The 26,995-nt window shown below is 50.8% G+C and overlaps 2 protein-coding genes and 1 non-coding gene across 11 annotated transcripts in view; all 3 read right to left on the bottom strand.

Annotated features, from left to right (window-relative positions):
* CROCC (ciliary rootlet coiled-coil, rootletin) overlaps positions 1-2,694 on the bottom strand; it is a 49,291-nt gene extending 46,597 nt beyond the window's left edge. For 7 of the 8 annotated variants that reach the window (XM_032642449.1, XM_032642476.1, XM_032642487.1 and 4 more), the window contains exon 1: positions 2,592-2,694. The gene's annotated coding sequence lies outside the window, so the exon portion shown is untranslated. Of the gene's footprint in view, positions 1-2,124; positions 2,348-2,591 lie in introns of those variants that run through there. The other variant, XM_032642456.1, reaches the window with a different exon arrangement.
* Positions 2,695-8,029: 5,335 nt separating this feature from the next.
* On the bottom strand, positions 8,030-26,251 carry NECAP2 (NECAP endocytosis associated 2). 2 transcript variants are annotated; one of them, XM_032639422.1, is made up of 8 exons: positions 26,099-26,251; positions 23,418-23,518; positions 21,038-21,142; positions 20,871-20,952; positions 19,784-19,892; positions 17,348-17,525; positions 13,890-13,992; positions 8,030-13,075 (listed from the first exon to the last, which is right to left on the bottom strand). In XM_032639422.1, exons 1-8 carry the CDS (start codon positions 26,188-26,190, stop codon positions 13,027-13,029), a joined length of 819 nt encoding a protein of 272 aa, XP_032495313.1. In that variant the 5' UTR covers positions 26,191-26,251; the 3' UTR covers positions 8,030-13,026. The 2 variants fall into 2 exon arrangements, with proteins under 2 accessions (XP_032495313.1, XP_032495321.1); XM_032639430.1 differs by lacking the exon at positions 13,890-13,992.
* Positions 8,117-8,188, bottom strand: TRNAE-UUC. The gene has a single exon. It is a non-coding gene; the product is annotated as a tRNA-Glu (tRNA).
* Positions 26,252-26,995: the final 744 nt, after the last annotated feature.

Raw genomic sequence — 26,995 nt, 5'->3', positions numbered from 1 at the left:
GCGAATAAACACAGAGGACACACCCTTTGCACTCGCTCCCTCCCCAGTCCTGCTTAGTCCTTTGACCACCCTGCAAAGCTGCCATTTACCAGGTCCAGCTGCAGGCCCTAGCCAAAAAGTCCCTCAAAGGCCACTCATGAGTTTCAAACATACCAGCTGCTCTCACCCACTTATCCTTTCTTTATTCTCCAGTTGCTGACTAGAACTTATAATAAAAATATTGAGCCAACCATGAGCCAGGCTCTGTGCCCCAGTTTCTGCATCTGTACCATATCTGTTTGAACCTTCTTGACAGTCCCACGATGCTGGTACTGTTCTACCCACTTTACAGATGACAACACTGAGGCTGGGTGAAGTTAAATGGTTTGCTCAAAGTCATCCAGCCATGAAGAGCTGAAGCCACAGGTGAGAAGTATGCCTGGTTCCAAAGTTTTAAACAATCACACAATGGCTACCATCATGTAGTGTTTACTGTATGCCAGGCGCCACCCTAGGTCTCTGATGTATATTATATAAGCCACTGCCACTGCTTGCCTGGCCTGCTGAGATGGCTCCTCATGGGTCTCCCTACTTCCTCTCTTGTCCCCCAGCCCAGTCTATTCTCACACATCCCTCTTCTATTCAACCCCCACTCTGGCTACTATCACTCTCAAAATAAAATTCAAAATCCTACCGCAGTGAACAAGGCCGGCTCAGTCTAGCCCTGGTCTACCTCTCCACCTCATCTCCCCTCTCCCCCAGCTATTCCACTCCAGCCATGCTGGCCGCCTTTTTTTTTTTTTTTTTTGTGGTACGCGGGCCTCTCACTGTTGTGGCCTCTCCCGTTGTGGAGCACAGGCTCCGGACGCACAGTCTCAGCGGCCATGGCTCACGGGCCCAGCCGCTCCGCGGCATGTGGGATCTTCCCGGACTGGGGCACGAACCCGTGTCCCCTGCATCGGCAGGCGGACTCTCAGCCACTGCGCCACCAGGGAAGCCCCATGTTGGCCTTCTTGATTCTCAAACACACCAAGCATGCTCCAACCTCAGGGCCTTCGCATCTGTCATTTTCTCTGCCTGGAATGCTCTTCTCCCTTCCTTTCATGGCTGACTCCAGACCCTGGCCAAAAATGTCACCTTCTGAGATTGTGAACTCTGACCTCCCAGCCAAAGTGGTTCCTGCCAGTAACTGTTCACTGTTTTCTTCTACATGTACGTTGTCTGTCTGCTCCAAGGTCAGGGACCAAGTCGTCCTTGTTTACTGCTGTCTCCACAGGGCCTAAGGCCCAAAGCGCCATGAACAGCTGTTGAGTGAGTGAATAAATGCTAGGAGACAAGTAGTAATATAGGAAATTAAATGGAAAAAAAAAAGAAACGGTTTGGCAGGGGTCACACAGGGCAAGTCTTGGCCATGTTTGATGTGACCCACAGACTGAGTTCCCATAAGGGCCTCAGCGAACACATACCCAACACCTGAACACCTCGCAGGAGTTCAAGGTAAAAACCAGGCAGTGTCCCCCACAGGGGACTCCTGGGTGGGAGGGGTACCTAGTCTCTGAGGGCTGACCCCCATCCCCAGAGCTTGAGAGAAAGACCAGAGAGGAGAAGCTAAGTCAAGGAAACCTCCAAGATCCAGGGGTTCTAACTACTGAGGTCTTTCCTGGCTGAGGAGCCTGGCCTTAGCCTCTGGTCTGATCTGGCCACAGGATTTGTTTGTTAAGCACCTACTGTGAGCTTAGCTAAGGAAAACAGGAAATCTCAGATGAAAACAGACTGACAGAACCTTCATGGCCCCCTCCCCCAGTGTCCCAATCCCCCAGACAAGTCAAGGTCCCAGATGGAGCTGGGGAGACTGGCCACCAAGGGGGCAGACATTGCCTCAGAGCGCTGTCCTCTCAGGTTGGCAAAAAGATCACAAGGGAGCCTGCTCGTAACGGCAACCCCAGAGACTGGCACGAGGGTGAGGTCTCAGGCCCTACTTTGAGTAACCCAAGGAGGGCCCAAATCCCTGCACAGGCTGTGCCATCTTGGGCAGTTCAATGGACTGCTCTGGGCCTCAAGTTTCCTCATCGGTAAAACGGAGCTACTTTCGACTCCGTATGTTGCACTGAACACGATCCCAAGCGAGGAGGGCAGGGACGGTACCTGGCCCACACGAAGCCGCAGCAAGTTATCGCTGCTGGTGGTGACAATTGGGAAAAGCCTCCTACCGCAGCTCAGCCTGGAAAGAGGGGACCCCCGGGGCGGAGAGGCGCTTGTCTGCAGGCCGCTGCGCCCGGGCAGGCCCCCGCCTCCTGCCGCCTACCCGAGCCCGCGGGAACCCGGGCAGGATTTGGAGCAGGACGGCTGGCAGGATGTCCGCAGAGGCCCCGGGCGCGCTCTCCAGGAGGCCGAGCCGGGCAGCGCCGGAGGGTGCGGCGCGTACGCCCTGAGCGCCTCCAGGGCCGGGACGGCGGCTCCAGCCCGCCCCCTGGCGCGCGCCCGCCTTCCCGCCCTCCGCGCGCGCCGCAATCTCGGCCCCGCGGCCTTCTCCCGCCGCAGCCCGCCCCGCGCGCCCGAGCCCCTGACCCACGGGAGCGCGCGCCGCGGGCCTTGCGCCGCGGGCCTCCTACCTTGGCGCGACACCACCGCTGCCGCCGAGGCCGAGCGGGCCGGGCCAGGCGAAGCCAGAGGGCGGAGCCCGCGCCCGACCCGCCCGCGTCCCCGCGTCGCCTGGGGTGGAGGGCGCGCCCTGGGCCTGGGGCGGGGCCGGCCGCTGGGAGCGTGCGGCAGCCTCAGTCTACGAGCGCTTATCTGGGAGCCGCACTAGATGGAGGGCTTTTCATACACGACCGCATTTACTGCGCCGGACAGCTCAGGAAACAGGGATTATTAGCTCCTTATGCATAAACGGGAAAGTGAAGATTAAGCTAATTGCTCAGGGTCTCGAAGCTGAAGGGTGGCCGAGCTGGATGCTTGGGAAAAAAGACCCAGCTGCAGTCCCGGTTTTGTGTTCCCTGGCCCAGCCTTAAAGGCCTTAAACTCTTAACACCACACTTTCACCAATGGACAGATCATCCAAAATGAAAATAAATAAGGAAACACAAGCTTTAAATGACACATTAGACAAGATGGATTTAATTGATATTTACAGGACATTCCATCCAAAAAAAACCAGAATATACTTTCTTCTCAAGTGCTCATGGAACATTCTCCAGGATAGATCATATCTTGGGTCACAAATCAAGCCTCAGTAAATTTAAGAAAATTGAAATCGTATCAAGTATCTTTTCCGACCACAACACTATGAGACTAGATATCAGTTACAGGAAAAAAACTGTAAAAAATACACACACGCTGAAAAGCAATTAAGCCCTTGCGCCACAGCTACAAAGCCTGCACTCTAGAGCCCATGAGCCACAACTACTGAGCCCAAATGCTACAACCACTGAAGCCCGTGCTCCTAGAGCCTGTGCTCTGCAACAAGAGAAGCCACTGCAATGAGAAAGCCCGTGCACCACTACGAAGAGTAGTCCCTGCTCGCCGCAACTAGAGAAAGCCTGTGCACAGCAACGAAGACCCAACGCAGCAAAAAAAAAAAACCAAGAAAAAACTAGAGACAAATGACAATGAAAACACAATGACCCAAAACCTATGGGATGCCGCAAAAGCAGCTCTAAGAGGGAAGATTATAGCAATACAATCCTACCTCAAAAAACAAGAAATATCTCAAAAAAAACAACCTAACCTTACACCTAAAACAATTAGAGAAAGAAGAACCAAAAAACCCCAAAGTTAGCAGAAGGAAAGAAATCATAAAGATCAGATCAGAAATAAATGAAAAAAAAAAATGAAGGACACAATAGCAAAGGTCAATAAAACTAAAAGCTGGTTCTTTGAGAAGATAAACAAAATTGATAAACCATTAGCCAGACTCATCAAGAAAAAAAGGGAGAAGACTCAAATCAATAGAATTAGAAATGAAAAAGGAGAACAACTGACACGGCAAAAATCCAAAGGATCATGAGAGATTACTACAAGCAACTATATGCCAATAAAATGGACAACCTGGAAGAAATGGACAAATTCTTAGAAAAGTACAACTTTCTGAGACTGAACCAAGAAGAAATAGAAAATATTAACAGACCAATCACAGGCACTGAAATTGAAACTGTGATTAAAAATCTTCCAACAAACAAAAGCCCAGGACCAGATAGCTTCACAGGTGAATTCTATCAAACATTTAGAGAAGAGCTAACACCTATCCTTCTCAAACTCTTCCAAAATATAGCAGAGGGAGGAACACTCCCAAACTCATTCTAAGAGGCCACCATCACCCTGATACCAAAACCAGACAAAGATGTCACAAAAAAAGAAAACTATAGGCCAATATCACTGATGAACATAGATGCAAAACTCCTCAACAAAATACTAGCAAACAGAATCCAACAGCACATTAAAAGGATCATACACCATGATCAAGTGGGGTTTATCCCAGGAATGCAAGGATTCTTTAATATATGCAAATCAATGTGATACACCATATTAACAAACTGAAGGATAAAAACCATATGATAGGGCTTCCCTGGTGGCACAGTGGTTGAGAGTCCGCCTGCCAATGCAGGGGACATGGGTTCGTGCCCCGGTCTGGGAGGATCCCACATGCCGCGAAGCGGCTGGGCCCGTGAGCCATGGCCGCTGAGACTGTGCGTCCGGAGCCTGTGCTCCACAACGGGAGAGGCCACAACAGTGAGAGGCCAGCGTACCGCAAAAAAAAAAAAAAAAAAGAAAGAAACGAAATGGAGTTATTTGTAGTGAGGTGGATGGACCTAGAGTCTGTCATACAGAATGAAGCAAGTCAGAAAGAGAAAAACAAATACTGTATGCTAACACATATATATATAGAATCAAAAAAAATGGTTCTGATGAACCTAGGGGCAAGACAGGAATAAAAACACAGGTGTAGAGAATGGACTTGAGGACACGGGGAGGGGAAGGGTAAGCTGGGACAAAGTGAGAGTAGCAATGACATATATACACTACCAAATGTAAAATAGATAGCTAGTGGGAAGCAGCCGCATAGCATAGGGAGATCAGCTCGGTGCTTTGTGACCACCTACAGGGGTGGGATATGGAGGATGGGAGGGAGACGCAAGAAGGAGGGGGTAAGGGGATATATGTATACATACAGCTGATTCACTTTGCTGTACAGCAGAAACTAATACAACATTGTAAAGCAATTATACTCCAATAAAAATGTTTAAAAAAAGGAAAAAAAGGGGCTTCCCTGGTGGCGCAGTGGTTGAGAGTCCGCCTGCCGATGCAGGGGACGCGGGTTCGTGCCCCGGTCTGGGAGGATCCCACATGCCGCGGAGCGGCTGGGCCCGTGAGCCATGGCCGCTGAGCCTGCGCGTCCGGAGCCTGTCCTCCGCAACGGGAGAGGCCACAGCGGTGAGAGGCCCGCGTAACGCATAAAAAAAAAAAAAAAAAAAAGGAAAAAAAGAAAAGAAAAGGCCTTAAACTCCTAAGATCTGGCCTTGACCCATCGCCCAACCAGACTAAGGGGGCATGCCTGCCCCATTTCAGAGCCCAAGCCATGTGAGACCTCAATGACTTGACCTGTAGGGAGAATGTCTTTGTTTTCCTGATTGACCTGCAACCTTGGTTGAGGCACTCTGGCCTCAGTTAGTTCATCGGTAAAATGGTGGAGCTCCCCATTCCTTCTCACAAGCTCAGGTGCCTTCTCCACATGGGATGGGGATGAGACCATAGAGAACACCATGCTTTTGAAACTAAACAGTGATGTGTCCTGTCTATTCTAACAATAGGTTAGATGTCCATCCTCTCACCTGGCCTCAACTTCCCTGCATTCTTTTTCTTTACATAAACTTATTTATTTATTCATTTATTGGCTGCATTGGGTCTTAGTTCCTGTGCGTGGGCTTTCTCTAGTTGCAGAGAGCGGGGCCCACTCTTTGTTGTGGTGCGCGGGCTTCTCATTGCAGTGGCCTCTCTTGTTGTGGAGCACAGGCTCTAGGCGTGTGGGCTTCAGTAGTTGTGTCTTGAGGTCTTTAGAGAGCAGGCTCAGCAGTTGTGGCACACGGGCTTAGTTGCTCCGCGGCATGTGGGATCTTCCTGGACCAGGGCTTAAACCCATGTCCCCTGCATTGGCAGGCAGATTCTTAACCACTGCGCCACCAGGGAAGTCCATTCCCTGCATTCTTGAAGGCACCAGATCCACCTCAAAACGGGGAGGCAGGGCTTCCCTGGTGGCGCGGTGGTTGAGAGTCCGCCTGCCGTTGCAGGGGACACAGGTTCGTGCCCCGGTCCGGGAAGATCCCACATGCCGCGGAGCTGCTGGGCCCGTGAGCCATGGCCGCTGAGCCAGCGCGTCCAGAGCCTGTGCTCTGCAACGGGAGAGGCCACGGCAGTGAGAGGCCCGCGTACCACAAAAAAAAAAAAAAAAAAAGGTGGAGGGGGCAGGTCTGAATCTCTAGGGCTTAGGGAGGGGTGTTTTGACTATAAAAGCATATTTCATTTTATGATTTTACATTTGAAAAAAAGTAAATACCCAGAAAGAAAAGCAGCAGGCCTACAGCCAATGGTTTCCCCATCAGTCAGAGGGGATAAGTGGGAGTTTTATTTGTCAAAGAGGAGCCTGGGCTTTTTGGGGTTTTTTTTAACTTTTTTTTTTTTTGGCTATGTTGGGTCTTTGTTGCTGCACGCGGGCTTTCTCTAGTTGTGGTGAGCGGGGACTACTCTTCGTTGCGGTGCATGGGCTTCTCGTTGTGGTGGCTTCTCTTGTTGCAGAGCATGGGCTCTAGGCACACAGGCTTCAGTAGTTGTGGCTCACAGGCCAAGTAGTTGTGGCTCACGGGCTCTAGAGCGCAGGCTCAGTAGTTGTGATGCACGGGCTTAGTTGCTCCATGGCATGTGGGATCTTCCCGGACCAGGGCTCGAATCCGTGTCCCTTGCATTGGCAGGCGGATCCTTAACCACTGTGCCACCAGGGAAGTCCCCAAACCCATGCTCTTTCCTCTACACCATGCTGCCTAATGTGAGATTTTGGGAGGGACAGCAAACACGGTTCCTCTCTCCTTGACCCTATCCCCGGGGGCCCCAGGATCCTGCTGCAGGGAGGTACATACTTACACCAACCCTCCTCCAGAGGCCTTGAGCTCCCCTGCTGTGCTGACTCAGTGACTCTGCTCAGCTCAGCCTGGCCTGTGAGCATTTGAATACCCAGGGCTGCTGCCCACTGGTCACTGCTCCATAACCAGGTGGTGCCCAGCCCAGAGCCCCAAGGTCCAGCCACCAGAAGGGAGTTGTGTTGGGTACTCACCTACTCACTGCGGAGGGTTCTAAGTCTGCAACTCAGGTAACTGGGAAACAAGTGACTGGGACTTACCAACCCCAGGTTGCTGGAGCCAAGTGCCTGCCGAACCCAGGTGCTAGGCTGGGTTGGACTCTGCCCACCAACAGCAAAACCACATTACCCAGGAGGCTTAGAGGACAGATGTTCTGGTTAACTGGATTTGCCTGATATCTTAAGGCTAATTGGCAATGCCTTTTAATGCCTGGCTTTAATAGCAAAAAATTAGGAAGACCAAAATGTCCAGCAATAGGGCACTTGCATATGTAAGTTGTTCATTTAATGGAATACTATTAAGTCATTCCAAATGTTACAAAAAAAGTTCAGCAACTGGAGAAATTGTTATACATATATATTTTTAAATTTTATGTGTGTAGGTATGTATTTATTTGGCTGCGTTGGGTCTTCATTGCTGCTTGCTGGCTTTCTCTAGTTGCGGCAAGCAGGGGCTACTCTTTGTTGCGGTGCTCAGTCTTTTCACTGCAGTGGCTTCTCTTGTTGTGGAGCCTGGGCTCTAGGCGCACGGGCTTCAGTAGTTGTGGCTTGTGGGCTCCAGAGCGCAGGCTCAGTATTTGCGGCACACGGGCTTAGTTGCTCCCTGACGTGGGATATTCCCGGACCAGGGCTTGAACCTGTGTCCCCTGCATTGGCAGGCAGATTCTTAACCACTGCACCACCAGGAAAGTCCAGAAATTGTTATATTAAGTGAAAAGTTTCGGAACAGTAGGACAGAATTAGCCCTTGTTTGTAATTTTTTTTTTTTTTTTTTTTTTTGCGGGATCTTAGTTCCCTGACCAGGGATTGAACCTGGGCCACAGCAGTGAAAGTGTCGAGTCCTAACCACTGGACCACCAGGGAATTCCCGAAAAATATTTCTTATATAGATATAATAGGAAAAACATGAGAAGACACTAAAACGTTAACCATGCTATCTTTAGGTGTTAGGATGACAGATGACCTCTTAAACATATTCTCTTTTGTTGAAAAGATGGTACATTTACATGGTTCGAATTCAAATAGTGCAGAACGTTGTAAAGTAAAAGTATCCCTCCCATCCCTGTCTCCTAGTCACCCAGTCTCTCCCTACAGGCAACCTGTGCGGTGCTGTTTCCTATATATCTTTCTAGATATTTTATGCACATATTTCCCCCTTCCCATTTTACGCGAAAGAGAGCACGTCTACACCTTACCCCCAATACTTAGCAGCCCAACACATTTATTGTCTCGGTTTCTGTGGGTGGGAAATCCAGGTGCAGCTTAGCTGGGTATTGTCTCCACACCTCTCCCAGGCTGCAGTCCAGGTGTCAGACAAGAAATGTCTTAAGCTAAGTTTTGGGGTGATTGTTACCCAGCAATAGATAACTAATATAGACGTGTAAGCTATTTCCAGTCTTTTGCTATGATAATATTACATTTGCTTGTTAGTATTGTGTTTTTCTGTTTTCTTATTGCATTACACACCCATAATCAGGTCTACTCTGCCCACAGAGGATGGTACCTTCCTGTCATTCCTTGCTCAGAGAAATCAAAAGATATTGAGCACCTACTGTGTGTCTATGATGCATTTCAGTGGTTTCCAATTACCTATGGAATAAAGCCCCACCCCTTGGCCTGTCATTAAACACCTGCCATATTAGGGCGCTTTTTTTTTGCGGTACGCAGGCCTCTCACTGTTGTGGCCTCTCCTGTTGCGGTGCACAGGCTCCGGACGCGCAGGCTCAGCGGCCATGGCTCACGGGCCCTGCTGCTCCACGACATGTGGGATCCTCCCGGACCGGGGCATGAACCCGTGTCCCCTGCATCGGCAGGCGGACTCTCACCCACTGCGCCACCAGGGAAGCCCCCCTATTAGGGCTTTCTTAATCCACACGGAGTGAATGGGAACTTCCATGTATTAGGCAGGTCTTAGGTGCCAGCCCTGTCAGCAGCACCACTCAAGATCAACCTGATTAAAAGCATGGATGCTAGAGCCAGGCTGCCGGGGTTCCAACTTAGCAGCTATGTGACTTCGGGCAAATTACATCACCTCACTGTGCTTCAGTCCCATCACTTGTAAAACAAGGATGAGTATCTATCTCACAGGGCCGTTGTGACAATGAAATGAATCTTAAAAATTATTTATTTTGGCCGCACAGCCTGCAGGATCTTAGTTCTCTGACCAGGGATCGAACCCGTGCCACCTGTAGTGGGGACGAGGAGTCTTAACCACTGGACCGCCTGCAATGAACTTTATGTTAAGTGCATGGAACAGTGCCTTGTGCAGAGTAAGCAGCACATAAGCAATAGTTGCTGTCCACATACAGGGAAAGTGAGGCCCCCAAGGAGCAGGTTAAGTGACCTCCCAAGGCCATACAGCCATTAAATCTGTCCACTTTAAAAAAAAATTTTTGGCTGCACCGTGTCTTCGTTGCTGTTCCCGGGCTTTCTCTAGTTGCGGTGAGCAGGGGCTACTCTTCATTGTGGTGCGCGGGCTTCTCACTGCGGTGGCTTATCTTGTTGCGGAGCACGGGCTCTAAGCGCTTGGGCTTCAGTAGCTGTGGCACTCGGGCTCAGTAGCTGTGGTGCAGGGGCTCAGCTGCTCCATCGCACGTTGGATCTTCCTGGACCAGGGTTCGAACCCGTGCCCCTGCATTGGCAGGATTCTTTTCAAAATTTTTTATATTTTTTGCTGTGTTGGGCCCTCGTTGCTGCACGCGGGCTTTTCTCTGGTTGCGGCGAGCAGGGGCTACTCTTCATTGCGATGCGCAGGCTTCTCATTTTGGTGGTCTCTCTTGTTGCAGAGCTTGGGCTCTAGGCGCACGGGCTTCAGTAGTTGCGGCACATAGGCTCAGCAGTTGTGGCTCACAGTCTCTAGAGTGCACGCTCAGTAGTTGTGGCGCATGGGCTCAGTTGCTACACGGCGTGTGGGAATCTTCCCGCACCAGGGCTCGAACCCGTGTCCCCTGCACTGGCAGGCGGATTCTTAACCATGCATGACCAGGGAGGTCCCTGTCCAGACTTTTCTCACACTGACTCCCATCTCCAATGCCCTTCACTCACCTCTTGTATTAGTTATCTATTGCTGCCTAATGAGATTACCATCTTGGCAGCTTGAAACACATTTACTAACTCAGTTTCCGGGGGTTAGGAGTCTGGGCACAACTTGGCTGGGTCCTCTGTAAGGCTGCACTCACAGTGTTGGCAGGCGGGACTCATCTGAGGATCAACTGAGGAAGGCTATCGGCAGAGGCTACTGTTGCCACCTTGACACTGACCCTCGGATTAGGGCAACTCACACAACATGGCAGGTGGTTTCTTTAAAGCAAGACAGATGCTGCAGTGCCACGCCATTTAATCATGGAAACATCTTGCTGTAGTCCGCCTGCCACCTCAACGTGTCCAGGTCCTCCTGCTGTACAGAGAGCAGCTCAGGTCTCAAAATCCCCAAACGCAACACCCATCTCTTACCCCCACCCCACCAATGTGGAAGCTCCAGTCAAGGGTGTAAGTGAAGAGATGCCTGGTTTGGTACTGGGAGTTTTCCTGGGGACCCTGGTCCCGTAGCTGGGATTCCAGTTGGTGACGGAGAGCACCAGACTATCCCCCGCCCACCAGAGACCCCTCAGGGTGCTTTTCAGGTTAGATTTTGTGACCGCTGTTCCTTCATCAGCTGCCTTAGCAGCACCGTCATGAGTGATGGTTCTGATCCTACATAAAGGTGATTAAGGTCACACTATAGGATGGGCACCCGCTAGTGCTTCATATGCCTCATCTGAGTGACACTTGGCTTAAGGAGCCTGTGGTCACACATTTACCAGTAGACAACCTAGATCAAAGCCCAGGTCTGTCTGCAGGACCCAAGGGCTTACCTTCAATGGTATATGCTTCTGGTTAAGGCTCTCCTCTAACTCTAAGCTTCCTCTTTTCCAGCCTCTAAGCACTTATAAAGAAGGTAGAGAGTAATGGGAAGCAGACACAAAGAAGTTTACTACTCCTGAGAATCCCTTGATGCAATTTCCTTTTCCTTATTCAAAGGACATGAGGATCCTCAATTCCAATTTTCTTTGTCCTCCCTTACACAGTTTATCAGCCAGAGCGGCCATTTCTAACCAACAATAAAAATGCATCTTTCTTACAGAACCCAGACATGACAAGCACCAAGGCCTTTATCTTATTTTTTGGCCTCTGTGTGCCCAGATACCCTTACTATTTAGGAAGATGCTTCTATGGGGAGGTCTTGGTGGGAGGCAGGACTCTCCTCCCACATTAGAAGGCAAGGAGCCCAGAATGTCCCAGAATGGCAGAAAGACTGTCTCTTCTATGTGGAAGGGAAATTGCTGGTTGCCTTAGGGCAAGAGGGCCAAATTCCCCTATTTTGGCCAATCTGTCACCGTGGCCCCAGACTTTTAAGTCTGGACAAATGCTCAGTGGTGAGAGGTGGCTGAGGCATCCTGGAGGGTTTGGCTGTCATGCCGCCAAAAACACTTCCATCTTTGATGTACACTGACAGAGTAGAAATATTTATTTTTCATCTTAGAAATCTGGTCCCACAAAGGGGCTAACACTTCTTTTCAGTTCATCATCTTGACCCTTCAAAAAAAGAAATCTTTCAATTAAGAGGTAATGTATGTCGATAAAAGCAATTTTAGAGGTTGTGCTCAGATAAAATTATTTCTTATAAAATTATTTCTTATAAACCAGGCAACTCTAGACTTCCAGTTGCTTCAGAACTCTTTCTGTCTTTCATGTACAGTCCCTGAAGGAGAAAAGCAAGTAAGAGGTTGTCTGCAGACAAGGCACTTCAGAAACCACCCAGGAGAAAACCCAAGTCCGCCAGGAACTGCACTGTGGGCCCAGAGAGCCGCCGGCGAACGGGAAGGTCAGAGCCCCACCTGCGTGAGAACAGCTGCCACTTTCCAGCGCGAACACTGTCGCACCTGGTTTCCAGCGTCTGCCCGGCCCGGCAAACACGGAAACCAGGCCCCATAGCCGAGATGAACACTGCTTCCTGGGGCTCGGAGCAGCTCCTGCGACTGACAGTGAGGAATGCTTTCAGAGGCCCCTGCGGGCGCGGACTACAGAAGCAAGCCTTTTGCAAAGACAAGCAGTTAGTGCAGACCAGCATGTTAGCAAAGCAAGTATCAAAAAAATCTTAAAAGTCTGGTTAATACTCTTGATTTCCCTCCTGATTATCTGTCCAAGCTGCAGCCTATAAACCTGCTAGAAATCAGGAAGGAATCCCTCCTCTTAAGGCACCTGACTGGAATGGCTACAGCCAATGGGAGTGAGGAAAGCCCCCCTCCAGACACTGATCACGTGACACCTGTAACCCCCCCCCCCCGAGAAGGGGTGATCTGAATCCAGGCAGCACACTCGACCCCTTCTTTTGCTTCAGGGGCTTGTGTTTAATACGAGTCTTTGCGATGGAAGACGTCTCAGAGTCTCTCTCAAGTCAAGAGGACAGACAGGGACAGGGATCCTGCAACTCTTCTCCCGTGTTCTGGCTGCACGCTCGAATCCCAGGAAACAGCGCGACATGGTGCCCACTTACTGCCTGACACGCCCAGTCTGTCAGGAGAGGTCAGGCAAGGAAGAGGAGAGGAGAGAGTCATGCTCCAAACAGAGGCTGGCCAGGGAGTGCTTCATCCTCCTTCCTTCCGCCCATATGAGGCAGCTCCTTTCCAGAAGTTGTGTGAGGAAAAGGAGTTGTGCTCAGGTCAGAACTGGACCCAGCCTGTGCCTGGCTGAGTCTGGCTGGAGGTCGACCTGGAAAGGTTAGATAGGGAGGGGTGGGAGATTTCAGATATCTGAAAATACAAAGCAGATAAGACGGGACTTCTTTCTGGGCAGAAAGAGCTCCAAAAGGCCAGTCCCCGAATGTTCTAGAACAGGGGTCAGCAAACTACAGCCCAGGACTAGACCAAATCTAGTCCTCTGCCTGTTTTAGTAGATAAAGTTTCATTTGTACAGAGCCATGCTCATTCATTTATATACTGTCTGTGGCTGCTTTTGAGCTACAAGAACAGTGCTGAGCAGCCGGAACAGAGCCCACATGGTCTGCATAGTCTAAACTATTTGCTTCCTGGTCCTTTACAGAAAATGTGTGCTGACTCCTGTCCTAGAGTTTGTCCACATAAATAACTGTGTGACTAGTACTTAGCATCTCTTCACCCTGACACCAAGTAAAGGCTCGAAATTTTAAGGAAGCAGAAAAGGCAAGAGACCCTGCCTCAGAGGTCCCATGACAACGGGCCAAGGCCAGAACCCAGGTTAACTCTCAGCCCAGTATCCTAGGGTAGCTGCAGGGGAGGAGGGGAAGAGGGAGGTACTGGTGACAAGCCAAAGCACTTGGTGAGGTGGTTTAAAGACCAGAAAGAGTTGCAGAAGGTGGCTCCAGGCCACCCAGCAGTGGAAACCAGCAAAAAGCCTTCCCGGAGAGAAACATGCCTCCCAAAGTGGGCACTCTGGGGCTCTGTCCTCTGGCTGGCCGGAAAATGTCTGAACCAGAGCTGTTGCTCCCAGGTTTTTGAGAGAAAGAGCCTTGGCCCCAGGCCCCCACAGAGAACATGACCCTCCTCACCCTGTGGATTTGGTGAAGTCTCCCCAGATGTCGGCGGTGGCAGGAGCGGCAGGCTTGGGCTGCGGCCAGGACACAGTGGCACCTCCAATTGATGTCTCCAAGTCTGAAGGGAAGGGAGAGAAGAGAAGGAGACAGAGGAGTCAGAGATCTCCCCTCTTGGTTGTCTCAGTGACCCCGAAATCAGACTCGAGATTCCAGGTGACTGAGAAAGACATACGCAGAGAGACGTGCTTTGGGGCAACAAAACACCTACAAGCAGCCACATTTCCACTGTCTTCTTACGAGCCCTCGAGGGGCTCCTGGAGACAGAGGCCACATACCCGGTGGAGGGGAGGGGTACCAGCAAGGGCGAGTCACACACCATCACCTGTACCTGAGGCTGACCTTGTTTCAACCGTTTATGTTGGAAATCTGTTTAAAATTTACTATCTCCTGCCCTGACCTCTTGGATGGAGAATGCCCACCAGAACCACAAGGTTGTCTTCATATAAAGTCCTCAGTCCAGAGTCTGCATCAACAAGCTGAGACAATTCTGTGCCAGACAAGTACCAAGTCCTGGGAGCCAAACTGGTTAGGGGCTGGGGAGAGCCTTCCAGAAGTAACAAAGACGTGGGCAGCTGTGTGTATCTTTTTTTAAAAGTGTGCGTGTGTGCAGTATTGTGGGGAGCTGAGGGCTGCACTGTAGGCTTTTGGCCTCTGGACCTCTCCCACTATTAGACTTGATCCCGCAATTTCTCTTGTTATATTTTGCCAGTTCATCCTTTTTACTGAACACGTGCACTAGTTTCTACCATTTTATTTCGTATTTTCTGTTTACCTTGCTTAATTTCTTTTCTAATTTTCCTACTTTTCATAAGAATGATGAAGTTGAATCTACTCCTTTGGGCTTTTCTTTAATCCCTGGGCTGTTCTGGAAGCTATGGACAGCAGCATCAGTCTTTCCATATCTACTGCTTAGAACGCCTAGAGTTCCACCATTTTTAGTTACACAGCTGCGTGTATCTCTTCACTGGGGTGGGTGGCACGATGGGGCAGCAGTGCTGCTTTTGTGTCTTTCTGGCACCTCCCCCAGTGCTGCCAGCTGTCCTTTCTGAAGGCCCTGTGCCTGCACCCTCCACCTTCCCACCAATTTGCTATGTCTAGGGACTTCCCTGGAGGTCCAGTGGTTAAGACTCTACGCTTCCACTGCAGGGAGCGCAGGTTCGATCCTCGTCAGGGAACTAAGATCCTGCATGCCACGTGGTGTGGCAAAAAAAAAAAAAAAAAAAAATTTTTTTTTTTTTTTTTGCTATGTCTAATGTGCTCTGGGCTGGGAAACCAGATAGAACTAGGGCCCTCCACAGTTTAGTTTTGCAGTTCACCAAGTGCCTAACGGACATTATCTCATTTGAACCACATCACAGTCACTGGAGGAAGACAGGCCAGGACCAGCTGTTTGACTTTATGCAGGTTACTTAAGTCTCAGTTTCCTTCTCTCTAAAATAGACAGTAACAGAGACTGTCTGGTCTGAGAATTAAATAAGTTAATATATGTGGAAGGCTTAGAACAGGCCCAGCAAACAGCGATGATAATGACGACAACATCCTACAATGCGAGCTAACATTCAGCGAGTGCTTACAATGTTCCAGCCGTTGTTCTGAGTGCTGTATGTGGATTGGCTCATCGGATCCGCACAAGAAACCGGTACTGTAGGGATCATTACTACCCCCACCCTACAGATAAGAAAATTGAGGAACAAAGTAGTAGGCAATTTTCTGAATTTGAACTCAGCCAGTCTGATTTTGGAACACAGAGTAAGTGCTCAAAAAATGTTAGCTATTCACAACTCTCGTTACCTGACACCATTTTCTTCGTAAACATGCCAACTGCCTGTCTTACACATTAAAACATAAGGCCTTGAGAGCAGGGACTTGGGCTGTACCTGTAGTATCAAAAGGGTCTCAAACACTACCTGGCACATAGCAGGATCTCCATACTGGCCATTAAAAATGCACCAGCAGGGCTTCCCTGGTGGCACAGTGGTTCAGAGTCCACCTGCCGCTGCAGGGAACACGGGCTCGTGCCCCGGTCCGGGAAGATCTCACATGCCGCGGAGCGGCTGGGCCCGTGAGCCATGGCCGCTGAGCCTGCACGTCCGGAGCCTGTGCTCCGCAGCCTGTGCTCCGCAACGGGAGAGGCCACAATAGTGAGAGGCCTGCGTACCGCAAAAAAAAAAAAAGCACCAGCAACGGAGGGACGGCCTAAGACAGTGGCTCTCAGACATTAGTGAGCACACAAATAACATTAAGTGTGCAGAGTCCTGCCCCTGTCCCTGGTGATGCCAAGGCAGGTGGTCCTCGGACTCACTCTGAGAATAACTGCTAGGGTCCAGGCAGGGGTGCTCCCTGACTGCTACTCTTGCCACCCTCCTAGATTAAGGTATTTCCCACAGGGCTGAGGTTTGAAGCCTGACCTCCAGATAGGGGAGCCAATGTCCATGACCCTTAAAAGGGAAAGAAAGCAGGCTTCTTGTCTGGATTCTGCCCCCCATCCCCCAAGATGCTGGTGAGAGCTCTGTGGAGAAAGCGGGCTGGTGACAGTCACCCAGCCTGGGGAAGGCCAGGAGCATCAAGCCGGGCTGGGCAGGCAGGGCAGGGACATTGAAGGACTGGGCTGGCATCCCAGCACTGCCAGAGGCTGGCACTAGGCACTAACTTCTGGAATCCCAGGGTCTCCAAAAGGCATTCCCTACACCCTGGAACAAGCATCAGTGCAGCCTGCTGGGGGAGCTGCCTCCCAGCTTTCTAGCACCAAACAGCCTCACTGAGGAGCTTGCTTCAAACTAAATCTCCAATTTTATTTCCCACCACTCACCTTGGAACACTTATGCTGCCTTCATCTCCCTAAACACAGCCAGTGTTTTAAATATTAGAAGTCTAAGCCTTATTCATGCTCTTCTTCTGTCTGGAATGGCAAGTGTCCCCAGCCCCAATCTTCTTCCTTCAAGGTCCAATTCAATGCCACCTCTTCCATGAAGCCTCCCCAGATCATGCTGGCTGGTAGTTAGTCTGGTCCCCATACGTTTGGTCTCTGTGCCCATGACTCCTCTCTCCTATTATACTGAGCTCCCTGTGAGCAGAGACCATGTCTCCATCACTTACTCACTCACTCAGTGAGCAGCCTCTGAGAACCAGAAACCCACACGCTGATGATTTCACAGCAACAAATGAGTTGTAGCCCCTGCCCATCATGGGGGACAGACGCCCTGAAGGGGTAAGTGGTGGGAAGAGAGGAAGCCCTTACCCAGTGTGGACAGGACCAGCTTTGTGGCATCCACCTTCCAGTTTGTCACACACGGGTACTAAGTGTGACCAGTGTGAGCGAAGGGGGGAAAGCCATGGGGCCCCAGCTGCCAGAGAGGAAGAAGAACCCAAAGGTGCAGGCTTAGCACCAAGAATAGTCACCCTCGAGCACTGACCTGAACTGGGAGCAACTGCTGGCTGGACAACGGATGCCGCCACAGACAACTGCTCCCCAGGGGGAGGGATCAGGGTGGAGGTTTTCCCCCCTGGGGGAGGGGGAAGCAGGCTCAGTCCTCCTGTGCTGGCGGGCCGGGCTCGGGGAGGCCCAGCTGCTCCTTCCTTCTTCTTCATGTTCTAAAGAGAGGGCAGGAATGCGATCAGTCAGTTCTGCTGGAGTGCCTCTGCGATCAGAAAACTTCAAGAGGAGGCCCAAGGTGACCCCTGGGCCCCAAACGTCTGTATCACCAAAAGATGGTCAAGAGCCATCCATCCAACACTTCCATTGTTATGGGGTGTATTCAATGCATCACAATTCTAAAGCTATCACAAATGCTTTTAATTTAAAAACTCAGCACCTGACTTCATTAATCATCAGGGAAATGCAAATCAAACTACAATGATATACCATTACACACCCACCAGGACGGCTAAGATGTAGCATATCAAGTACTGAAAAGGGTATGGAGCAACCAGAACACTCATATTCTGCTGGTGGCAATGTAACCAGAGAAAACGACGTTGAAAAACTGGAAGAATCTTTAAAGCTGAACGTATGAACCGACGCCCCTGCCATTCCACTCCTACATGGACCCAACAGAAACGCATACACATGTGCACCAAAAGACACATTTGAACATTCACAGCAGAACTACTTGCAATAGCCCCCAAATGGAAACTACTTAAAAGTCCACCATCACTTAAATGGGTAGATATTGGGATATGTTCTCATAACGGAGCATGCCACAACGAGAAAAAAGCAACTACACAAAACAATATGGATGCTCTCACAAATACTACACTGAGTAAAGGAAAGGAGTCATACACAAAAGGGTATGAAGTGTATGAGTCAATTAATAAAACACTGAACACAAAACCTAGGGTGTTCAAAGTCAGCACAGTGGCCACTCCATCCTGTGGGAGAGAGCAGGAGAGGGGCTTCCAGAGTGCTGATAATCGCCCACTTTCTTGGTCTGGGGGCTAGTTTGTAGGGGTAAACCTGGTTTTTAAAAATTCACTGAGTTCTACATTTATAACGTGTGTACTTTTCTGTACGCATATTATACTTCGACAGAACATTTAAAAAAGAAAAACAAAAACCTGAACAGCCAGGTGAACCAGAAACCAGAGCAGCTCAAAGGTGAAGACGACGTGGTTCCCACCTTGTCAGGAGAGCAGCAGCTTAATCACGTGCTGAGACCACAGCCTGAAGGCAAAAGCCCTCAAAGACCTGGGCGTGAGCCCAGCTGTGCCAGGTATTTCTAGCTCTACGACCCTGGGCAAGACCCTCAAGCTCTCTAAACCTCAACTTCCCCACCTATAAGAGGGGAGGATGTTTAATTCACAGGAGAAGTACCTAAAAACACTACCTGGCACACAGCTGATGCTCATTAAATGTTAGTTTCCTCCCAGCAAGACAGAGATTCACATCCCCAACAGTTCACTGGACATGACCTGGATTTTCTCTTAAGGGCCAGCTGGCCAACTTCAAGGGTCCCAAACCATCACCAGCATGAAGCAGAAAAGAGGAGAAAGAGATAGTAAGTAAAGAGGAAGAGCGTTATTTTAGGGTTACAAACTTTCTTCAGAAAACAAATCCACGGGGTCCTTGGTTCCCCCAAATCACTCATCTCCACCCCCATAGCCAGGTAAAGGCCAAGTCTTGGCTGTCCATCCCAGCTTGACCTTTCCCTCTTCTCAACAGGAGCTAACGGGGGAAAGCCAGATGTAGGGCAGCTCAGGACAAGACACAGGGAGCCAGGACGACACCACCAGCAGAAGCTGCCCATGACTCCCAGTGCCCACCCTCGAGGCTTTCCTGCCCAGAGTGCTACCAAATCTTCTTTCCTCAAGGCTCAGACCAAGACACAGCTTGGGATGAGCACGCTGACCCCCCACCCCACCCCAGCCCCCAAAGCCAGGACAGAAACACCCCCACCCCACCCAGCCCCCAAAGCCAGGACAGAAACACCAGCTCTGGCAGCAAGTGACTGATGTTCCTCAAAGCAGAGGCTTGGCACATGCCGTTCCCTCTGCTGGAACCACCCTTTGACCCCTCTTCCCTTGCTTACAGGTCGCTTCTGCCAGGAAGCCTTCCTTGGTTCCCCCTAACTCTGGACTGCACGCTCCTCCTCTAGGAGCTCATGGCACTGAAGACATCCCTAGGTCGTAGAACCATCCCGCCATGTTGTAATCACACCCAGACTCCGCCCATCTCAGCTCAACTCTGAGCTCTATGACAGCAGAGCCCTTCCGTTCGCCCCCAGCACAGTACCTGGCACCGGGCAGCTGCTCAATAAACATGTGCTGAACTGTGAGGAAAAGAGTGATGGGCTCTGGGCTCTGGGCTGGGCTTGGTGTGGTGGCCGTGACAGCCAAGTGAGGGGGGGACTCACTGCAATGTTGAGCTTGATGGTCTGGCCCTCCTTGAAGCTTAGGTCCAATTTGGGACCTTGATCTGGGTTCTCGGCTTGTTTTGCAAATTCACACTGCTGTTTCACCCACCTGGGGAAAGAACAGGAAGGAAAAGGTGAGGAAGAGGCGAGCTGGCCTGGCTTCAGGCACTCACTTCATTCATACCTGCCACCAGTCCAGGACGAGGCTTTTACTGCAGCAGCGGGGTAGAAACTGAGAGCAGCCTGGGAGTCAGGTGTGAATTTAGATCCTAGTTCTGACACATACGCAGCTGCATGCACGTCAGTTTCCTCATCAGCAAAATGGGATGACAACACTCTATGCCTTAAGGGCTGCTATGAAAATCATGAGGGCACTTACGTAGAGAGTCCTAACACTGGTCTTTAGGAAATCTGAGAACCTGGCCATCTCCTCCTCAGCATGTGGCACGAAGACTAAGACAAGTTCTCCACATCCTCCCAGGGGCTTAAAAAGTAGATGGTGAGACAGGACAAGTGCCCAGAAAGTACTGAAAGCAACCAAAAAGGTCTCCTACCCTCCATACAGCACCCCTCTTAGTAGCCACCCGAAGCAGAGAAGAGCTAGAGGGGCCCACGAGAGCAGCTGCACACCCGCCGCAGCCAGAGGCGGAGGCCTGCAGATGGCGGGGGAGAAGCTTTCCTGCCCATTTAGCTTCAGAAAGCGCCACCAGGGTGTGTGCTGAGTGGCCTGGGAATCCGAGCACTGCTTATCGCAGCATGGAGGGACAGGCCCAGAAAGGCCAAAGGAGCCTGACAAGGACTCTGGCCGCTCAGGGGCCTGATGAGGGAAGAGATGTGACACCTCAAAGGCCGGGCCAGCTGACTTGGGGTGGCAGAGGTGCACCTCGGGTAAAGGAAATGACTTCAAAGCAGAGATGAGGACTGGCAGAGCGCAGAGAAGGTGACCTGCCCCGAAGGAGAAGTGAGTTTTCCTGAGGCTCTGCTGGCAGACATAGCACACACAACCACCTGGGTATCTTAGCCTGGGAGGCCATTCTGTCCGGGGAGAGGGAGGAGGCATGAGTACGTGTCTCCTGGAGCCACTCACTTGAAATGGTCCTGCAAGGCAACATTGAAGTCAAAGGCATCACCTCGGTCCCCGAAGCCAATTCCAATAAACGCCCGTCGCCCTGGGGGACAACACACGATCAATCCCACTTCCCAGAGGCAGAGAAAACCCTTCTCAGAGGAAGAAGCTCCAAGTCCCATGCGTACCGTTTCCATCCTCGATGCGGACAACGAAGTACCTGCTGGAATCCATCACGCTCTCCACAGCTGTGCCTGGGAACTGATCCACCGGGGCCTGAGCAAAGAGCTCCCCTGAAAGCATAAGGGAGGGCGAGCCTTGAGCACCCCCAGGCTGTTTCTATCACATGACTGGGGCCTTTTGCTGAGAGGCAGATGGGCAAACCTGACTCTGGGTTTCAAGTCAAATCCACTTTGGCCAAAGGGAAAACAGAGGAATATAACCAAGGAGAGGTTTAAGTCAGAGGTGGCTTACAGGTCAGATCCACTCACAGTTTCAGCATTTTCAATTTAACTGCCAAACACTTCAAAATCAGATTACTTGTAAAATAATCCAGATGTCTGGCTTCTCTTAAAATCAAAAGCTCTAGCAACGCTGGGCCTCCATTTCTACATGAGAACGATGGGCTGGAGCTGCTGGCCACTCATTCCACCTGCCTCAGCCATTCACAGCCACGGCCTGCACCCCCAGGGCCCTGGCTCATGGAGATCATACCTTCAAAAAAGACCTGGTGCCTGAGGCAGGCCTCTAGAGGAGCAGGTGAACCCACTGGAAAGGGGGGAGGGTTTTTGCACTCACAGAAGAATCTGAAGCCAGTGGATTTAATCTAATCTCAGGCCAAAAGAGTGACTCTTTTAAAAGGAGCTCTTGTGAAATGCACCCCCTTATTAACTACGGCTCTCCAGGGTGCAGAGCAGCACACACCTTCTGTGAACATTTACGACTGGCATCATTTTTGCGAGTGCTGATCTCAGTTGATGTTTTAAGTATTTAACCAATAGTTTCTACTAAATCCTATGGGTCAGAGGCGACTGTGTAATTAAGGCTGAACTGAATCCAAATCGGTGGCCTGAGTTTGTAGCTTCTTGTTAATTTCTCTGTCCTCTCTAGTTTGGTACCTGGGGACTGGGATTCACCTGGATGCCTTCAGCCTAGAGCAGTGGTTCTCCACCATGGCTGATTTGTCCCTCCCTTCCACCAAGGGACATCTGGCAACATGCGGTGACATTTTTGTTTGCCACAACTTGGGGGGTGCTACTGGCATCTAGTAGGTAGAGGTCAGGGATGGTGCTAAATATCTTAAATATGACTTAGACCACAACACTCAGCTGGCCCCAAATGTCACTAGTGCTGAGGCTGAGACACCCTGGCCTGGAGTGACTGGAAAGTGGGAGACGAACACGACCCAGTGGGCATGACCTCAAGCTAAGAGCGTCCTGGGGTGGGTCCCGCAGGTGAGGCTCAGCTTTGAGCAGTGGCTGGTACACCAGGTGTGTACCTTAAAGTCAGTTCCCAAGGCCCCTAGAGAACAGGTGTTGCCATTCCCTTGTGACACCACCTGGGACAACCCAGCAACTCTGGCAGCCAGAGTTCTCTGGCCTAGCCACAGCAGCTGTCCCTTCGAAGTCCTCTGCCACTAATGCTCAGTCATGCTCAAAACAAATCAGTGCTTTGGGTCACCCTGCAGTTCACAAAGCATTCGGATAAATACGTGCTCACTTTGTATTTCCAACAACCTTGTGAAGTAGGAGCTAATGCGATCCCCATTTCACCAAAAAGGAGGCCAAGGTGCCAAAGGTCACGTGGCTTGCCCAAGGTCCCACAGTTCAGACAAAAGTGATGCAGATCTGAGAAGAGGCAGCCAGTTTTGCCTATGGATCTTGGCATTTTATTTGCCCCACAAGGAAAATCTCTACATGTTAGAAAAAATAAATGACCGAATGCCGGGGCATCTGACTGGACAAGCCCTGCGCCCGATTCCGGCTCTGGCTGCGGGGGCTGGCACTATTCCAGGCCACGCTGCCCTCCACAGCTCACCCAGAGGCCCTGGTGGTGCAGGACTTCAGAGAGATTTCACCAAAGGTGAGAACTGCCAGCTGACCCCAGCACAGCCCAGCCTGGCTTGTCCTCTCACCACAGAAAGAGCTGAGGACAGTTTCCAGTTCTTTCAGTTAATGGGTGTGGTCAATCTGGGAGGTTACCATTTGGTCGATAAGCAGAATTCCTGATTAAGAACCCGAGCTCAGCAGCAGAGGGCTATGCGTCTTCACTTGGTTTATCTTCCAGGCAAGCTCCGGAGCTTCCTACTTGGGGCCAACCTGCATGTCTTCTCTCCCTGGGCTCCAAAATTAGTATTTTCTTAAGGATGCCCAAAAGAACAGGTGCTTGACAGGAAATACTTCCTTTTAAACTAAAGGCTGGGGGAATGGAAGCGGCTTGTAAGTATACCCGGGCCTTTGATTTCCAGGACAGGGCCCCACGATCCCTGAGTGGCTTGGCCAGGCTCGGGCCACCCATCCCTTCACAAAGTGGGAGGTATGGTACCACGCAGACCTCCCTTGCCTTTACCTGAGGTCCTGTCCTCCAGCTTGATGTAGGCCACCTGCCCTTTTGCAGTGATCCGCAGCCGGCCACTCCATGATGGCTGGTCCAGCTGCCATTCCGCAGCCCTAAAGGGACAAAAACCATTGTGCCTCTGCCAGAGGTTCCTGCTCCACTACTCCAATGCTGGGGGCGGGAATGGGAAGGGATGTGGGCTGCTCGCTCCAGACCAAAGGTTGGCGAACGTTTTGAGAGAAGAGCCATACGATCTCTGTCCCAACTACTCACTCTGCTGCTGCAGAGGGAAAGCAGTCATGGTGCGTGAGCATGTGGGTGCTTTAATTATTTTAACCAAATATTTTCTACTGAGCATGGCTGTATTTCAGTGAAACTTTACGGACAATCTGAATTTCATACAATTTTCACATTACGGAATATTCTTTCAAATTTTCCCCAATCACTTAAAAATGTAAAAACCATTCTTAGCTTATGAGCCAAACAAAAACACAGTGGGTCGTAGTTGGCCAACCCCAGTTCCAGATTATAGAGACTGTCTCTGAAGTAGGATTCCGTTTTCTTTCCGTAGAGAAAGCAGCTACCAGGGCCCATGGTTTGTTTATGACACTGCCAGGCTGCAGTGGTCAGAGCAATCATTTGGGACCACTGAGACCATCTTGAAGGAAGAGGAGAGAGGGGAGCAATCATCGGTAGAAGAGAAAAGGAGAGCAACAGGACGTGTGGGATAAGTGAATGAGCATTGAGGAAATACATTCTCAAGGGTATCCTGAGAAGAAATAAACCCAGGAAACCACAGACCTACCACGATGGCCTCTTTTGGCCCTTTTAAAGTATTAACTTCATATTTTAGTTCTAAGCAGCAGCTCAGTAAAACCCCCAAAAGCAAAAACCTTGGGTGTTTCCAAGAGGCTTTTCTTGGAAGTCCCTTAGCATATGCCAGGACTTGGAGAGATACCATTAACTGTGGACGCAGATTGTTTTCAAGGCCACACAAATGCAGACTCTCCATTCACAAGTCAGCTGACTCAGCTTCAGTTCCTCTTATTCCGGCAGGAGGCCTTAGACTCAAGATAAGCAGAGTTCTGAGGCTGAAGTGCAGAGGTTGGCAGTTTCCTCTATGCCAACCTAGCCAGTCCTAACACTTGGTAACCTCGATCTCTTGGGACCAAGAGGGACCAAACTCATCCTACTGAAGGGGGTGGGGGCAGATGATCACCTCTGGTTTGATGGCCCATCTCCAGTTTGACGATAGAAAGCAAAATGGTTTTTTTGTTATTATTACTACTGTTGCTTTCATATTATTTTAAAATTATGTCATGGATGTAGTAAATATTCAATAAAATATTTGTTCACTAGAGAATCAGCTATAAGGGCTTCCCTGGTGGCACAGTGGTTGAGAATCCACCTGCCAAGGCAAGGGACACGGGTTTGAGCCCTGGTCCAGGAAGATCCCACATGCCACAGAGCAACTAAGCCCGTGCGCCACAACTACTGATCCTGCGCTCCAGAGCCCGTGAGCCACAACTACTGAGCCCGCAAGCCACAATTACCGAGCCCACATGCCACAACTACTGAAGCCTGCATGCCTAGAGCCTGTGCTCCGCAACAAGAGAAGTCACTGCAATGAGAGGCCCACTTGCCACAACTAGAGAAAGCCCGCGTGCAGCAACGAAGACCCAATGCAGCCAAAAATTAACTAATGAATTAACTAATGCATTTTAAAAAAAAAGAAAAGACAATCAGCTATAAGCCCACATTAACACAACTGGAAAGTAACAAAAGGCCAGGTATGTGGACACTCCACCATTCTTGTGGCTCAGGCCAATCCTGTATTTCCAACTAACTTGGACAAACATTGCGTTCAAGAGCCCCCCCCACCCCCGGTGGCACAAACAGCCATAGGCCAGGTTGTCTGTGTCAGGTACATCATATTTTCTTTTAATATTTTTCTTCTTTTGATACATGGTGACAAAATGCAAACAGTACAAAGAGATATCAAGTCACAGGAAGTTTCCTTTCAACCTCCATTTTCCTCTGGTGGGGTAGTTTCCTGTGTTCCCTTCTACACACTCTACGTTTACAAACACGGGTATTTATTTCTCTCAGGTGAACATTTCACCAGCGAAGTACGGATAGATGCTTCCCAACTGCTACAGGCTGTGATAAGGACTGCAGCTCGTGCCAAGGAAGCTGGGCAGGGAGGGGTCCCTGGGCTTTCAACATCAGCTTAAAACTACCCGGGACGGGTTCTTTTGACCGATTCGGGGTTCCCTTTCTTCCCCTCGGGGATTTCTGCCAGTGACAGAGTGCCCTTCCCGAAGGCTTTTCAAGGATCCCTTCAAGGCCATCGGTTAGCTCTGAAAAACACAGGTCTGTGACACCACCACTCCTGACCCCGTTTAGGGTCCCTGGCCCACCTGGGTCCCCGGCAGCCCGCTCGGCGCTAGATTCGGCTTTCATGCCTTCCCCGCTGCCGGGAGCCCCATGCGTCAGACTGAGAAAGGCGAAAGTCTGGGTCCCCCTCCCTACTCTGGCCTCGAACTGAAAGAAACCGCAGCATTACCTCCCCGCGCACCCTGCCCCTCGCCCGTCAATTGGCGGGGCCGTCCTCAGCTCCCACAGTGGGCGTGTCGGGGGTGACAGGGAAGGGGTTAGGTGGTGGCTAGCCTGGCCCGGCGGCGGGTGGTCACCTGTAACCACGGTTGGTGGCCCGCGGCGGGATGCGGTAGACGTGGACCTCTGGCTTGACACAGAGAACCGACTCGTACTCGCCTTCCTCCATCTCGACGCCCGGAGCCCGCTGGACTTCCGGCTCCTTCCCCGCCGCGGGGCGGAAGCGGCGCGACTCTATGGTCCATGTTAGGCTAGAGCGGCAGCTCGCGGGCCTCGGCCGCTTATCGCCCACGCGCCCTCTGCTGGAGGCTCTGGCTCAAGACATGCGGCGGACGGACCTAGGAGCCAATTTGATGCGGAGCGGACCAGGGTTGTCTGGGGGCTTTCTCTTCCACGAGGTCCCGCGGGCCTTTGCAAAGAAAACTAATACAGATCCCACTGCAATCCATTGTCTGGTTGTGGGTCATCCCCATCGCCTCAACACTTACACCTGGTGTCCAGTTGGCTGAGATTCAAAGCTGTAGCTACCTAGACAGCTCAGCCTGACGCCTCTCTCTCCTCCAGCCTCCGCTTCCCTCGGCTTTTCCTGAATGTCCTGCCATCTCCTGACTTGTAAGCCGCGACTGAGGCTTTTCCTCCTAGAGAAATCCTTACCTGTCCCACCAGCTAAATGCGATGTCCCTACCCTGCCACCCTTATCCTTACCCACTGTGGGCCCAGGGCCCCTGTTGCCTAGACTCAGCAAAAGGTTGTATTCAAAGAAGCAAAGTTGGGCTTCCCTGGTGGCTCAGTGGTTGAGAGTCCGCCTGCGATGCAGAGGACTCGGGTTCGTGCCCCGGTCCGGAAGGATCCCACGTGCCGCGGAGAGGCTGGGCCCGTGAGCCATGGCTGCTGAGCCTGCGCACCCGGGCAAAAAAAAAAAAAAAAAAAAAAAAAAAAAAGCAAAGTTTAGTAATAACATAAATAATTTAAAA

This window comes from Phocoena sinus, chromosome 1, assembly GCF_008692025.1.
Source record: "Phocoena sinus isolate mPhoSin1 chromosome 1, mPhoSin1.pri, whole genome shotgun sequence".
In the NCBI taxonomy this organism is placed as follows: Eukaryota; Metazoa; Chordata; class Mammalia; order Artiodactyla; family Phocoenidae; genus Phocoena; species Phocoena sinus.
Note: the sequence above shows the minus strand (reverse complement) of the source record. Positions and strands in the feature narration are given on the sequence as shown.

What these genes read in the sequence shown, in the direction of transcription:
- NECAP2 (XM_032639430.1), bottom strand. Translation starts at nt 26,190, where the DNA reads ATGGAGGAAGGCGAGTACGAGTCGGTTCTCTGTGTCAAGCCAGAGGTC. An exon ending in GCTGGAGGACAGGACCTCAG is followed by an intron (nt 21,143 to 23,417) that starts GTAAAGGCAAGG and finishes TTATGCTTTCAG; the next exon opens with GGGAGCTCTTTGCTCAGGCC. An exon ending in GCCTTGCAGGACCATTTCAA is followed by an intron (nt 19,893 to 20,870) that starts GTGAGTGGCTCC and finishes TTCTTTCCCCAG; the next exon opens with GTGGGTGAAACAGCAGTGTG.